The sequence below is a fragment of the Anarrhichthys ocellatus genome, unplaced genomic scaffold (genome assembly GCF_004355925.1).
Source record: "Anarrhichthys ocellatus isolate YVR2014 unplaced genomic scaffold, GSC_Weel_1.0 scaffold4, whole genome shotgun sequence".
In the NCBI taxonomy this organism is placed as follows: domain Eukaryota; kingdom Metazoa; phylum Chordata; class Actinopteri; order Perciformes; family Anarhichadidae; genus Anarrhichthys; species Anarrhichthys ocellatus.
Genome location: NW_022280034.1, coordinates 10,648,359 through 10,664,985, shown reverse-complemented (window position 1 = coordinate 10,664,985; position 16,627 = coordinate 10,648,359). Strand labels below are relative to the sequence as shown.

Below are 16,627 nucleotides of genomic sequence, written 5' to 3'. Positions count from 1 at the left end.
GGGGAGAAGAAGGGGAAAGAAGGAGGGGGGGGGGGGGGGGGGGGGGGGGGGGGATATTAAATTGGCTTGAGGAAGGGAGGGTTGAAGATGAGAATGCACTGAAATGAGCTGGATCAAACAAAAAATAGCACTTCAAGAATGGCGGAGGAAGATAGCTGTACACTGATGTAAAGGAGGCGGCACCGTGGGAGCAGCACCTCAACACTGATTTCGCTGTAGTGCCACAGATTTCAGCAATTTGGACCCGCTCCAAAATGAGTGGCCCCATGCGGCCTTCATTCCAAACCAAACCAGTGGTAGCGCAACACAAGAGGAGAGAAAGAGATCAAAAAGAAAGAGGCAGATAAACAGAGAGAGAAAGAAAGAGCGGGGGGAATGAGCTTAAGGGAGTGAAAATATGCCAGGAATTGCATTGAACTAATCCAAGTGCACATACAGCTCTATATTATATATAATAAACAATTGTAAAGCTGCCTTAGAACGAGGCATATTAAGAGAATATAATAGTACACAGACTGTTCTCACATCAGTATATAAAACATATTTCTTCATAGTCTCAGTTTTGTTGCTGTTTCACTTTTTAATATATTTCTAGTGTTTGAATTCATGAGTTCAGATAAATACATTTTGTTGCTTTTATTATGTGTCTCTGTCAGCTTGGTGTGGGTGTCGTGCACGGCTAGTGAGGTTAAGTGTCTGGATTTACCGACACATTAACTGGAAAGATTGATTCTCCTTTTTGCAGGACAACGACCTGAATGGTCGAGTCAATTTTCGCCACTGCAGAGCTCGCCGGCTCTGTTTGAATCAATTCTGTAACCTTTCTGAAAGTGGGTGCATGTGTCGAAATGTGCGTCTGTACTGCAGGACATTAAATCCCTCTGTATTACCATCTGTATCTGTGTGCGTGCATCTGGTTTCCACTCACCAGCTCGATGAGCTCCTGGTAGCACACCTGTCCCTCTTCATTGCTCTGGACCAGGGCTAACAGCATGTCCAGTTTGGACGGGTCCAGCTGCAGCTCATGGTGCTCCACCAAGCTGGTGAAGTTCTCCACTGCGATGAAACCGGTGTTATCTGGGTCCAGCTGGAAAAACAAAAGCCCACTCTCAGACCATTGGGATAAATTTTAAAAAAACGACATCGCTGATAACGCATGTATTGAAGATATTGTTTCAGTTATGCATCATTTTTAATAGCGAGCAGCACTGCAGAGATGAAGTGCCAGCTTGCCCTGAGGGAGAATGCATCAGTGCGAGACAGCTGAGACGTATACACAGAAACATAATACATAAAAGATACTCATGAAGACAAATGAAAAGCTGCAAGACTGAAGGCATGAGCTCAGACATTGACACCAGTAATAATTAAGCTGTGCTGCCTCTAAGATGCCTTTGAAAGAATTAGACCTGCCTAAAGAGAAAAACCCCATTCAACCTCATTAAAGGAGCAGGTCTGTCAAAGCAAACAGCGGGATGGTTGTTGTTGTTGGGAGCAGCGAGGGAGAGACAGGCGGCCCCGTCATTCTAATATATAGTGACCTGCAGTTCCCCCGAAAACAGAAATCCCTCAGCATTAAATGCGGTTCGACTTCTCAGTGTTCGTTTCTGAGTGGATGCTTCATTTGACTGTGTGAGTCCCGACCCTGGTCACATTTGTAGCATATAGTCAGTGCGGTTTTTCTTAATCACCACTCACTCACTGAGACCCACAGCCCCATGGGTTATTACTGCTGATGTCTGTATGCCAGCGCTGCTCCCCCGTAATTGATTTAAGCGGGAGAGTGTCATAAAAATGGCTGAGTGTAGTTGTCTAAAATAGTGCCTGCTTAAAAATGGCTTGTAAAGTATAGGGTGTGTATCTATGTATGGTTTGTATAATATGTTTTTTGGGGGGCAGCAGCTTCACATGCTTATTACTTGATTTTTCTTCCCTCACCCTCTCCTTCTCCTCCTCTTAAATACAGTCAATTGCTCTGCAATGGAGTGTTAATTTCTCATGCCAGCTCTCCTTAGTACATCTGATTGTGCTTGTGAAAATGCGCCAGAGGACAATCTGTAGCAGTACAAAGAGACCACATGGGAGGAGCCCTTGCTGCTTCTCATTTTACTGTTTCCTGAATGCTAACACTGCCTCATTAGGTTTCAGATAGTAAACCAACAGCTTCTTCTTGTTGCCCCAGGGAGGAGTGAGCTTTCAGATGTTGCGTCAGTGTGGAGTCAGTCGTGTTGGATCATCGTTGCCCGTGTCATGAGTCCACGAGGCGAATCATGTCTAGGCCGCCTTAGTCTGGACCTGGCCCGCTCTGACATTGTTAGACAAAAGCCTTTCACTGGCTGCATGTGGAGAGCGACATTAAACTACGCTGCGGCGTGTCTCTCCCTACTGCAGGAGGCTCAAGGCTTAGAGCTCCACTGCTCAACTGAGGAGCTATAGGGATCAACCCGGGAATCCATTGGTGTGAGTGTGCATCTCCTTCTGAACAAGTTTACTTCATGTGCTCTGCTTCCCCCCTACACTGTCTCCAGTTTCGCCACCCCCGGTCATTTAGTTGAACACAAGCATCCTTCTTTTTTTAATCAGATTTTTTAACTCCACTGAAAATGTATGTATGTATTCACCTGGAAGAGCACAGCCAAGGCAGGAACTAATTGGTTAGTTTTATGATGCTTGACTGCATTTATGAGTGTTTTCTCACTGCTGGTTGAAGCAGTGAAGCAATTTTGTTAGTTTTGATACTTTAACATACTTTCCGAACATCGACATGACTCAACAGCATAAAAACTGTTGTTGTAATCCGTATTAATCAAGATTATGTACACACACACACACACAACCATTGTTTCCCCCTGGGCATATACTGATTACACTGAATGGCAAAATCCATACAATACTCAAGACCTCCCTCTTCGTCATTGTCCCTCACACATCTCCATATAATCTCAGCACTCTGCTCCTGAGTCAGACAGCCAGCAGTGTTAAGGCAGACAAGCAAATTTGTGAACAAAAATGGACCCAGATGAAAAAGAAAACGGGCCCAGCTCTATTTTTAGATAATCCCCTTAACTGTGTGTTTCCATGGACGTTTGTTAAAACACACTCTGTTCTCCTCTTCAAGCTTGAGGCAAAATGGTGCAGATATGGCTAGCATTTGTGACGTGTTGGGCACCAGGATGACATGTGGGGATACGTGGGAGTCGGGGAAGCACATAAAAAAAACAAAAAACAGCAGAGAGGGTAGGTCGGTTGATAAAATATAAGAAATGAAAAATGATTAGGTTGAGGGAGAAGGAGGAGAATGTATGAATAGAGAGACGAGAAGAACAGAGACAGCCAGAAATGAAACAAGGACGCACAGAGAATAAAAATGCCTCGCCACTGTCTGTTATTCTGTGCGTCTGCCTAACCCAGCAGTCGGGCTCTTCTTCTCTTTTCTATAGGAGGGATGTGACACACTCCAGTGCTCTGCATCCACTTGCCACAGAGGGGAGATAGATCAGATTCTAATGTGCTCCTGGCTCAGCCCGGGCTGATGGAGGGAACAGAGGGCCACACTGGGGACGTCTGATTACCGTCAGCCACCATATGTCAGCACATCGCTACACGTAGAGCAGCAGCGCAGACACAGAGCCGCACCGTATATGGTCGTACGCGTTGACGCAAACCAAGTGTTGACGCCGAGCTGTCATACCGCACAGATACTACTCCCTCCACGGTCTGACCGTATTCAGGAAGAACGCTACACAGGGGAGACTGTCTGCCGAGGATACAGGGAGGTGGAGGATTGGTTCTTGTAGCCAATTAGGGTTATCAATTAGCGAGATGAGGTACACTGAGATGAATGAGTGTTGGCAAGAAGAGCCTGTTTTTTTGTTTTTTTTCCTGGGCCGGCTGATGACGTGCACGAGCAAGGGGGGAGACCGAGGGAAGAAAGGGTTGGAAGAAGGAGGGAAAAGGCACTGAGCGGGAAGCAGTTATTGAAGCGATCCAACACTAGTGAGGGCAACACTTTGACAAGCTGTATGCGTTGCCATGGTTACCAGTCGCCCGTGTGTCCTCCCTTTCTTGCATTCCTCCCCCCCCCTTTTTTTCCCCGACATATTGGAGTTCTAGAGGCAAAGGAAAGACACAAACGGGGGGAGAGAAAGAGACGATGAAAGGAGAAAAGGGTACAGAGCAGAAGGAAAAATAGATTACAGACGGATGAGAAGAGACCAATGAGATAAGAATGAAACGGTAATAAGGTGTAGATGTCAAGTGAGGCGGGGCGAGAGATTAGGGATGGAAGGTGATGGTGTTGGTCAGAGAGAGTAACCGAACCTGGCTGGCGGAAGGAGATGGACAAGACATGGGAAAAAAATGTATACACAAGTACGAGGAAGAGGGCAAAGAGGAGTAAAATGCTGACTGCAGGAGAATAATCTTACTGTTTAACCCCCGGGACCTCTATTACCTCCACCTCAGGCTCAGACTGACCCCAGCCTGCACAGGGGCTCAAGAATGAATCCTCCAGCCTGGGAACAAACTACAAAGCCCAGCCATGACAGACTTCTAATCAGTGGGCTGAAGCACAGCCAGTTCTATCGTCCTCCCTGCAGAAGACTGACACACAACCAGGACAAGGCCCTCTGACTGTGGCACAAGCGAATTGCTACCTAAAACGGTGGACATATCATATGAGGCAGAGAGTACAGCAGAGATGGTTAAGATTCCAATGGTCACACTTTGCATGCATTCCCCTTAATTATCAGCCAACTCAAGATGGAACAGTTTGATCTGTTTTATTAGTTTTGTTTACTATACATAAATTATTTGATGTTGAAAGTGAAATTGCTTGGAAGGTTGATAGTTGTTGATTGAACGGTATCTACTTATAACTTCCGCGAGGTGGAAATTTAGCACCAGCACTGGTAAGGTTCTCACTAACTAACCCTGTGGCACAGAGCCAGTATTACAGACTACTCTGACCCCTGTGAACAAGACTGTCAAGCTTGAACAGGGCTGTGTGTATGCAGAGGGCAGTGGCATTTACAGGGCAGAGCATATTTGCATGACGTCAGATAAAAACCCTTTTGATTTGTGTCTGGTGCCCTCAAGACTCACTGGTGTTCACCAACAACTGGGCCACTGACTGTAATTATCACAATTTATGTTCTGCCCTGCTGTTACCGTCATTATGCTCAAATTTGACCACTGTGGCCGTAAGATCTAAACCACTCTCTCCTCAAGTGGAGACTGCTGTAGCGAGACACCGAGGGGATTTTCCTTGATGCAAACAATCATCCGACTCCATTTCCTGGCGTTTAGACACAGTACAAACAGCCAGAGGCGTCTTCAAACACAGCTCAATGTACATTAGCGTCAGAGAATGATGAAAGGGGACAGTGTATAAGAGCCTTATTCTCTACTCGACATAAATATGTCAAAATATTCAGAGCCATAAAGTCCTTATGGTCGAGATATAAACAAGCCAAATAAAAACTGAATGACACATGGAGAGGTATTCACCAATGGTGGAGCACTTAGTGCTGCCGACCATCAGTGGCGCTGCAATAGAAAGACTGTCAGAGGAACTGCGTCTGTGTGCGTGCTCTGATCATGAGCATATGTGTGAGTCTGCATCGGCCAGAAATAGCCTGAGCTCAGCATTGCAACCTCCTGCAGACAAAGACTAATAAAAAAAAACTCACTCATGTTGCTATTATTGCTTTCTCCTTCTCTCCCCCCCTGCAGCATTTATTTGTGGTTCTGTATGACAACAAGGCTGCAATATCTCCTCTCCTTTATACCTGCAGTGCACGTATAAACTAAGCATGCCCCGTTTTCTTTTGGAGCAAAACATCCTAATTGAGGTATATTCCTGAAATGTTCCTTTTACAAATGGCTGAATCTGAGATGCCCTCAAGCAAAGCCCTTGACCTCCAGGTGCTCTTGTGGATTTGCTTAGAGGCGGCGGGACTCTGTGGTCGTTGTGCAGCGCCTCCAGTGAACGGGACTATTTAAAATCTGGTGGCCAGAACTGCAAAAAAAAAAAAAAAAGAGGCATACTCTGCAAAAATATTTTCCAGGATAAAGATGAGCAAAAAGTGCCAAATGTTTAGACAGGCAGCAGGCTTTGCTAAAAACAAGCATGCCTGTTCACAGTCCAAATGCTGTTGGCAGATTTCACTTCATTGTACTTCAATTAGAGAGACCGTTTCCAAATCAAAGGCCGCCGCATGGACTCCCAAAAGGTGGAAAAGGCTTGTCGTCAGCCAGTGTGAGTGATTTGGTCTAGACCGCAGTTTGTCATCACACTGGCGCAAGCAGAGTAAACCCCACAATCAATAAAACAACCAGCCGTTTACAACGTGGACGTATTGGCTTCATCTCGCGCCCAAAGACCTGCTACACCGAAAATGGATATTGACACAGATGAGTCAGCCTCTTTGATGAAGGAAGATGCGTTGTTGAGGTATCACTAACTAGTTGTTATCACTTAAGTGTTAGTACGTGACTCACCAGTGTGACCATAGAGCATCTTCTCACTCAACCCACACGGGTTTCCTCCACTAGTATAAAAACACACACACATTCATAAAAAAGCAACTGTGCACATGATCGCAGACACACACACAGACGTCTCCCTAAAGGCTCTTGAGCATGTTGATCAATGTGTTGCTGATGGGCCACTAGTGACCCCTAAACCCAGCAGCAGATAATTGATTCCTCCCTAGTGGACAGAATGATTGCCCAATCTCTCTGTCAATCAGCTAAAATCCCCATCCATCAAAAACACCAGACAGAATGCAAGATTGCATTAAATGCAAGACATGAAATAGAGCTGGAGACACACACACACACACACGTCTTCAGGAAGCGCTAGCCAAATATAGATATTGTTTTCTGCTTTCAAATCCATACTGGTCTGTTCATTTTGGAGACAGTAGACCAAACCTTAACTCAAACATAGATCTGACTGGACAGTAAAAACAGCAGTTTGGGTATAGGACTCCAGATGTCAAGAGGAACATTTTTCAATGGCCTGAATATGACCACTAACGCTGTGTTTTCAACAGCAGGGCTGAAAAAGAAGAAACAAGTTTAAAGCCAAATAACAGCTTCTATTCTAGAAGAAAACCGTGACCCGTGACCTGGTCTTCACAGGAACCGCCTCGTTGTTTGACCCCTTGAAACAAAAAAAACGGAGTAATCTTGCAATCTTTGGTTCTTGTGACCCTGAGATGAGAAGATTGTGGATGTGGTCAGCATAGAAAACGCACAAGGAAACACATTCACAGGTACAGACACACACACACCGTACACACGCGCATACAGCAGCATTTCTACAAACGCTAATGCAGCAGCTGTAATGGACCAGTCACAATTTTTGTGGCATTCCTCAAATGGAGAATGCTCCAATCAATCCATCTGTACATCCATTCACACAGCATATCCTCTATTTGCACACAGACACACACACCCCTTCCCCCCCCTCCTTCCCATAAGCCATGATCTGACCTCACATTCTCTGGGCCCACATGGCTCCATGATGCTTGCGTCCGGCATGTTGTCTCACGCTCTCATTTCGCTCGTGCAAACAGCCCCTGCTATCAATCGTAACATCAGCTCTCACCCCAGCCTCCACGTCTCACTCCCTGGACAGACGACGAGGTGGCCGGGAGCCCGTAACCATAGAAACCTCTGCCGCTGCCTGCTCACTCGCTTACCTGCTCTTGTATGAGCTGAAACAGGGAGCTTCTATCCATATACTGGCCAGGGAGGTGAAAGGAGCCGCCGAGGACAAGGGCATAGGGAGGAGCGAGAGAGGAGGAGTGGTGGTGGTAGTGGTGTTAAGGATGGGGGTAAGGTGGAGGGGGATTTGGTTGAGGTAGCAGCTGGTGCCTAAAATTTTAACGCCAGGCCCCTTTCGTAGCTGCTGTGTCCCCCCCCCTTGATGATGGAGAAAGCCTGGTGAGCCCTCTCCCTGGTTTTCTTCCGTGCTGGTGGTGTCGCTGGAGTAAGAACCGGTGCTGTGTGGCTCCGTGTTGGTGCCGAGAGTGTGGACGGTGGTGGTGCAAATGGGCCGTGACTCTGCTCTGTGCCAGTGCAGCGTGGCGCGGCGGCAAAACCCAGCTTCAGCAGACGACAGGCAGGCAGGCAGGCAAGGCAGATCCAGCAGCTCTCATTCACTCTCCTCCTCCTCCTCCTCGCTCTCCTCTATCCCATTGCACTGACTGCTACCTCTCTCTCTCTCTTCCCCTTCCTCATACACACACACACACACTGCGCTGCCTGCATACCAATGAGGCAGGGGAGGGAGGTGGCCACTCTTTTCCAATTGGAAAAGGGGAGGGAGTGGCCATGGGCTGCGGCTCCTCTCTTCACTACAAGTAAGGCGTCTCAGGGGATGGGCTCCACTGCGGCTTTGCGCTTACTACTGGCACCAGAACCCCCCACACCCCCACACAAACACACAAACACACACACACATGTCTGGTCTGTTACTGACAGGCATGCAGACGCAAACCCACACACTGTAAACAAGACAAAAGCTACTAAAACGCAGGCATATGGTGAAATCCTAACCATGTGTTAATTTAAGGGGCTACAGAAGACAAAGGAGATGAATAGCAGAAGAGACAACATGAAAACTACTTGTGAAATCAATAGCACTGCCGGTGCACAAAGAAAACTATAGACTGCTCTGCAACCCTTTACATCTCTGTGCTAATTATAAGCACTGGCACATTAGCGCATTGTATGCCCTGCTGCACAATCAAGCAAACTGCCACCCCCAACACACATGCACAAACATAAAATTGAATTAGAGACTGTTTGGATGGCTCAATGATCCTCCAATGAATACCACCACGACAATAACACAAGACCACAATCCTCAATATAATACTTCTTTATAAGTAATTAGAGAAAAAAGGGCTTTTATTTTGTTAATCTGATGCAAAATGAAGAGACTGGCATGCAGGGAGCAGAGCGAGAGGGTCAGAATATACGAATGATTGAAAGGAACGTGTTACTGCTCATGTGGGGCGGTGGGCAATTGTTGTGCTTGATTTCATTGAAATCCACTTAAAAAGGTGTTTTGCACAAATCCGCAGTGACCCCTCCTACTCAGGACAATGGCTATGAGGGGGAGGGAGCAGCGCTGGGACGTGAATCTTACCTCATAAATAAGTGAAAGATCCTTAAATGCCCTGGAGCTTATTGTAGCTGAAGACGTCGTCGGGGTTGAGACCTGGTGACGACTTCAGCCTACATTGAGGCAGGAGTGTTTCTCGTCTTTTCAACTCTTCCCTGTCAGATTCACCACCAGCAGTGTAACTCAGCCTCTGGCTCGGTTACAAACTGTGCCTCTGCCTGTTTAAGTGCCATTATTGCACCAGATGTTTGGGCTTTCATTTTCTTACAGGCAGGAAGGCTTATAAATCCTTCTTGATGCGAGAACAACTGAGGCTGCTGACTATATGGAGCCACGAGTAACTGCTTTGTTTTTCCTAATGGATTGGGCCAAGGCCAAGTGAACATGGAAGAGCTCCCAGACTTTAAGTTCAAACAAAACCTTAATAATGACCGTCCAAGTCTATGGCAACATCAGGACGGATGTCACTCCACGTGGGTCTTTTTTCAACGACTAATCAATGTTCAGATTTGTCCACAATACTCTGGAGTTGTGAGCATGAATGAGACAAATCAAATTATAAGGTCAGTGCTGGAGAATCTGCAAACTGCCATAAGTGAGACAGATTGAAAGAGCAGCCAAAGTGGAGTGAAAATGAATGCAACAGTTGCCTTGGTAACCTCACGACTCCCATCAAAAGAGTGATGGACTAAAGTAGCATGAACTAAAGAAAAGACTCCGGTGCAGTAAGAAAATAAAGCAGAAAACCCTGCAGAGAAGAAACACCCAGGCACTACCATATGTACGACTGAAGAATACGCTGAATTCATTATGACAGTATATGAGCTGCATACGTAACATCAGCACAACACTGTTTTGGCTCGATGCAGGTACACAACATTCCCAAATACATGCATAGGATGCCAACTCGGCTCACAGCCCCACCATGGGTCACTCCAGCATCCAGTATCATTGTTTCCATTAAAACTGCTACCAAATGACATTATCCGGATGACTGACAGAGCGAGATAAGCCTCCGGTGAAATACAGTCTCTGCTGCCCGAAGCGTCCCCAAACTGAATGGCCTCCCTTGAGCCTGACTAAACCCTTCATGTTCCATTCACCCCTGGTGGATGGATGCAGACGGCAGAATGAATTCAGGCAGCTTGCTCCTCCTCTTTAACAAGGCCTGAGCAGCAGCAGCAGACAAAACACTGCTTCTCTGCGAGAGCAGGGAGAGAATAACAAGGTCTTTCAGGGAGGCAGAAGGGCACATTAATTAGACCGCCAATCTGCACTCTTCCTCACCATCTTAATGGCCTTAAAGGTCCACAAGGCAGGTGTTTATTTATTGGTGTCTGTGTGTGTGGATAGTTGTGTTTCTGTCAGTGAAACGGATGGTAAGGAGCTAGAAATGCATGCATTAAAAAGGTCTGAGTTCAGTGTGTCTTCATTTGCCAGGTTTTTAAGCACGAGGGTTCATGTACACTCATTCATACAGCGGTCGCCTCATGTACAACACTTACCGTATGTGTATGGAAACTGTCCGGATTTGTTTATGTGCACAATAAGCTCCTCTAACTTTACAGTCCAAAGGATGGCTTGCAAACTGAACTTTCCACCAGGATTTAATCACCGTTTGTGGTACATTTCTGCTGCACCAAAACTTTAGTAAAAGGCTTGGTCCGCCTTTAACTTGCATGAACTTCAGCCCTGGTGCTCAGTCTAGTTTTAGAGATGTCAACTAAAAGAAAACGCTCTGTGGTGTATTCAATTTTGATTGTTCAGCATTGACAAGAGTTTTTTTTAAGGGTAGCTGTCACATCTGAAAATACAAAGTGGCAACCTTATAGGACTTGATCAAAGTTCAAATCTAGATGGTTTGAGTCTAGAATAGTACACCTCCTAATTATGGAATTATTCTAAGATGCAGATACTGTACTATTAAATGCATAAATGGTTAGAAGCAACATTTTATAATAACAGTTACATGTAATTTTTAAGCAATTATACTATTATATCTCAGCATACTTTAAATACTATGCAGAAGGCAGATGTCTCTGCGTGTTAATTAAGAGCTCATACCTTAACCCCCTGTGATCTCGCTGGAGTTGAGGACAAATTGCCTTTTGTGTTTCATTGCCCTTATGTACATCTACCTAACAAGTCTGCTAGTTGAAAAAAAGGAGTTAAATAATCCAAATTTATTTTGGTCGTCTAAAGGCGATATGTTGAGTTGTCTTTTAAGGGAGGAGATTTTGGTTTTGTTTTCATAGCACAGCAGCTAAGCTATGACAATGCAATGCAGCTTAGACAGAGTGGATAAGTAGAGGATGTTAAGAAACTTGTATGGAATGATCCGTCATGTTTTGGTTGACTAGTGACTTTTAAGCCCATAAAACATTTGGTGCATGAGACTTAAATAAACTATCAATTACACAATATCTCACACATTTAGTGGCATACTGCTACAAGAAAATATATTCTTGTATACCTTGCTGAAGCTTATATTGGGCCAGAAGAATATATGTTGTGCTACAGAAAGCAATAACAAAACATTACCTCGTGAAAGCTGAATTAAACGGGTTGTTGCGATGGACCGACAGGAAACAGCCGCACGGGTTTATCAGGATGTTTCTGAGTGGACATGAGGATCACAGCATTACGGTGTTGCTCTATTGTTCTCTTAGCTGACCTTATCTTGTATAAATTAGGAAGACAAGTTGTTCTGGTGGCTGTCTGGAACCTGTTTATCTCAACTTATCACGTGAATTAAAATAGATGGTGCTTCACACTCGAGCCGCCAAAATGCCAAGCAGTAGGGATTGTGCAATAGAGGGAATCACCAAATGGCAGCAAAATGAATCAGGTCACAGAGTGACACAGTTTCAGTCCAAACTGCTCCACTTAGAAGATCTCTCGGGGACATAAAACGGAAGAAGCGAGGAAGGGGAAGCAGTGAGTTAGAGGAAGGAGGTTGAAAAGGGGAAAGAATTAAGAGGAGAAAGGGAACGCAAAAGGCAAACGTGTAAATAATAAAGGGTGTATTAACATTTCTGTAAAACTGTCATGATTTGAATTCATAAGCCTCATTTTCAGCCCCATTGCTGCAATATTAACATCTCGTACTGGGACAGGTCTGTCTCCAAAAACACCAATTGTTATTTCTGACATTCCGGTGTCACAGTGCCACTACAGCAGTTGAGCTGAGCCTCTGGAGTCTAAGTCTGGAGAGACCTCTGGTGTCTAAACGTGCAGTTGCATCCTAAATTGAGGGCCGCCCTGTTGGCCGACATCCACATTAACAAACCGCAGAGTATCAAAGAAATGCTGACAAACCGGTTATGATGTCTCACCTGACATAATCAGAGCTCATTACCCCTGTACTTTAACTAAGACCATGTTTAGGATAGGCCATAGATCGATAACATACCTACTGCGTACATGTACTCTACGGTTTACACACCTATTACTATCTACTATAACTCTTTGACTCAATAATATAGCCTTTGTGTGTGTAGCAGCGCTAATTCTGTTTAAGCCAAGTCCGAGGCAATAATGTTTGCAAATAACACAATTAATTCCTTGTATTGAAGCTGCTACTGCCCTCTGTTGGTAAACGCGGCTACGATCAGAAGTCACCAGTATACAGTATGAGGATTTTGCACAAAATACATCTGCCAGCTCTTATACATTTGGAAAATGTTGTACAAAGAGAGCATTACAACCTTAATTAAAGAACTATTTCAATCATTGTTTGGTATTTATAGTGCACAGCTTTGACGCAAAACTAAATAAACAAAGAAATTAAATACTCACGAAATAGTCATTTGTCATTGTGTCCAAAAAACTAAAGAGCGCTGATAGTTTAAATTCTTTTTTTTTAAAGAAGTATCACAATCATACTGAATTCTAGACATAATAGCTGACTCTGGTTTAGTGGCAGCCTGTTGCAGCAGCTTGTGTTATTCCTGTACTCTTCCTAAATCTCCAAGTATTAAAGGGGCAAGGGTTAAAGTCAGGATTAGGGCTAAATGTAGCATTCTTGTAATGTATCAGTGTCAAATTAGACGTTATAACTAGTGGGCAACACGGCACATGTGCAGCAACTTGGAAATAAAGCAGCAACTCTGCATTTTAGTTTTATCACTAATATGAACGTAATAACTGATCGACTGATTATCTTTAAATGGAGCGACTCCGTTTTAAAATCACCCTTTGACAAAACTGCCGCGTCATCTTGTAGCATGAGAGACAATGACAGTACAATACCTGTCAGAGTCATCTCTGCTGGGTTGACTGATAGACCACAGGTGCCCTGAAAAGACTGCGTCTAATGACAAGCCTGTCATGTGAGAGGCTGTTTGACAGCTGACATTGTGGAAACAGTTACCTGCTCTACATAATGAGATGAGGGAGGGTGGGGTGTGTGGGGTGGGGGGCGGGGTGGGGAGGGGGGGTGTTTGGAGCACGAGTGGTAAGCCATTCACAAAGAGAGCCTTGGTGTGGGCCAAACTGCCGGGCCTTCATTGGCTCGGCCGTGCAGCAGTCAACACAGCACTTGGCCGCCGACACCTGCTCACACATCCAAGTGTTGTCACAACTGTCGAAGCCCGATCATACCCGAACACTACCTCTACAGAGCACACTCACACCACAGCTGGCCCGAGGAAACGTGCATTAAAACCGCCAGTGTGTCAATGTCTTGTTCTCACTTTTGTTGTCTCAACATGGCATGCTGTTAGTTTAGAGCAAGTCTAATCATCAAAACTTGAATTATGTTAACCATGGCAGCGCAATGGGCAGCTGAAGTAAATGGTGTCCAGCTCAAGGGCCCAACTGGCACTTTAACACTGTACACGGGGATATATTGCTTACATATGCAAGCAGGAAAGCTGCAACTGGTCAAAGATGAAAAATACTTTTCCTATATTTTTGACAATTTTCTTGTGCCGATAAACTATACCTATATGCATTGTTCTGTATGTGTTTTATTTAAAGCGCTTTGCTAGAGTGGAACCAGTGTTACACCCTGTCACACGCAGATGACAGCAGAACCCAGTAAATGTTGATGAAAACACATTTGGTTTCCATTGAAATAATACATAGAAGTTGCGAAAAAAATCTATAACAAAAAAACAAACATCTAGTTTTGAGACTGATCTGTCAAAGTCATGCAACAGAATTATAAAACAATACACCAAATGGGTGAAAGAAATCTGCATCCTTAAAACAACAATGCTGCTCAGAATCCTATTGTATTGACTGGCTGAGTGAAACTTGATTTGGATGCAATCTCAGTTAATCAAAAAGCCATAAACTCTATACGAGTATGAGCAAAATACATATAAAGAATAAGTAAATTAGTTTGTAAAAGTGTAAAGAAACCCCCGAGGATTCATAGCAGGAAAAAGAGAAATGATCTAATCTTAAACCCGTCTCCAGACCGTCTTTTCTTGCAACCTGAGTAAATAAAAAAGATCTGATTTAATTTGACCTTATCTGACTTTCAAAGTCAGAGTAAACGAGCAAACAGTCCTCAGAAAGAATGCTTTTAATGGAGCACAATGTGATCATGTGTTGGACAGTTTTGGACCCAATACTGACCCACAGCCCTGATTTGGAGTACAGGAGGCCCTCAGTAGTGAAATTGTGGGTGATGTTACCCAGACTGCTTTGGGCCAGTGGCAGGACTGGGCTTAAGAAGGTTTTAGGCAGCTAAAATTACAAACTGGCATCGGATAAATTTAGAGATGCAACGCTAATGCAGTCCTGACAGGATGGTGTAGCTGTCTTCTGTAAATACATGCATACCTCCCACTCGACTCTCTCCAACTTCTGACAAATAAACCAGCACTGGGTTACGCATTATGTAAGTTGAACATTATTGCAAGTCAGACAAAACCCAATTATACAACTGTGAAGATCCCAGTGTGCTGGCAGCAGTAGGGAATGACTGGATGCACCAAAAGATGGAGTGAGGACTAATTTATGTCAATTAACTATTAAATGAATCAACTAATATTATCAGCTCTGCCCACGCCATAAAGGCACCAATTCTCAAAAATAAAAATAAAAAACACAGCAGGGTGTATTTCATTCTGGCAGGGACAATTCAAAAACAATCACGGAATAACTAAATCTAATTATCAGTCACCTATGAAACAGGGAGGCCTAATAAAATGCATAGGTCATTAAGTAACATCTCATTTTACTGATAATTACTTTGAAATGCGTTGGGCAGGGCTCGGGGGGTCCAGAGGACGTCCCTGTGTCAGCTAATAAAGGGAGTGGTCTAAGAGGGGGCGAGTCTGTGTTTGGCGGCTGCTTTTCAGCCCCGCTTCCTAAACGGGGCACAAGCGACCAAAAACACATCACAAACGGACAAACGGTGACAAAAACAACGGACCAATACCCTAAACCCCAAAATTGCCAAAACAAGCCGAAAGCTATAGTCGCGTAACACATGGCCCGAAAAGGCGTCGCAAACAATAGACATGTTGTTCATATTATCGCGGAGACACTGTGTATTTATAGCTATACGCATATAAGCAACGCACTGCGTGGTTTAATTGTGCTCCTCCCCTCTTTACTTGCGCCATACAAATATGTGTATTCGCTCCAGCGCTCCATTCACTTATTCATTCCTTCACCCTCAGTCATTTACTCTCCCTCCCTCCTTTATGCACTTGTGCTATGTAGTACAACTCACCCTTTCATCTACTCCCTCCCTGTGCCTCATGACAAAAAATCACGTATTCACTCACTCACTCCTCCCTCCCTCCCTCCTCGTTTTCACTCATTCAATCCCTGCCTGCTCACTAACTCACACCCACCCTCCATTTAAAACACGCACCAAAAAAAACAAAATACTCAGCCATCAACTCACTGTAAGGACACAGGTGGAGATAGAAGGGCAGAGGCACTGATGGTTTCCTCACAAGTGTAACTTCCTTTTTACACTATTTATCGGCTACAATATACACAGTACACAGGTAGGTTATATACCATTATGCCAACTAATACAGCTGATTGGGCATAATGTTATTTGAACAGTGAACCCTTCATTGCTTCAAGCAGTAGCCCACTGTAGTCTACACTAGAGGACCACCTCTTGGACAAACAGCCTGATATTACTTTGTACCATTGAGGATGGTGTGGACGAGGACAGAATTGGGATTTTTTTGTTATTTTAAAATAGTGTCCAATAACTCAGATAACCATTCCACAAAAGTCGGGGAAAAGCACTACTCCAGTGGCTGTGACTTTAGGAATCAAAATGGCGTTGCAGGGAGGGACACCAGACCTGATATTATAAGAATAAATAATACAGGAGAATTATATTAAACTTTGTAATTTGGGAGGTTTTTGTTGTTTAGGACCGGCTCCACAGACCCTCATGTAAATGAGGAAAGCCAAATGTCAAAGCTGTTATTGACTGTGGTCTGATGCGCCAGTTCCTGAACAAAAGAAAGCCATCACTGCGCCTTGTATTAAAAGGACTTTCGT

The 16,627-nt window shown here is 44.5% G+C and overlaps 1 protein-coding gene across 2 annotated transcripts in view; it reads right to left on the bottom strand.

Moving 5' to 3' along the window:
- Positions 1–8,208, bottom strand: part of rhbdl1 (rhomboid, veinlet-like 1 (Drosophila)) — a 37,812-nt gene extending 29,604 nt beyond the window's left edge. Inside the window, exons 1-2 of one of the 2 annotated variants that reach the window (XM_031842905.1) lie at positions 7,501–8,208; positions 929–1,087 (exon numbers count right to left, since the gene is read on the bottom strand). In XM_031842905.1, the coding sequence (XP_031698765.1) occupies positions 929–1,087; positions 7,501–7,548 (207 nt within the window). In that variant the 5' untranslated portion in view covers positions 7,549–8,208. The remainder of the gene's footprint in view (positions 1–928; positions 1,088–7,500) is intronic. The other variant, XM_031842906.1, reaches the window with a different exon arrangement.
- Between the last annotated feature and the right edge of the window lie 8,419 nt (positions 8,209–16,627).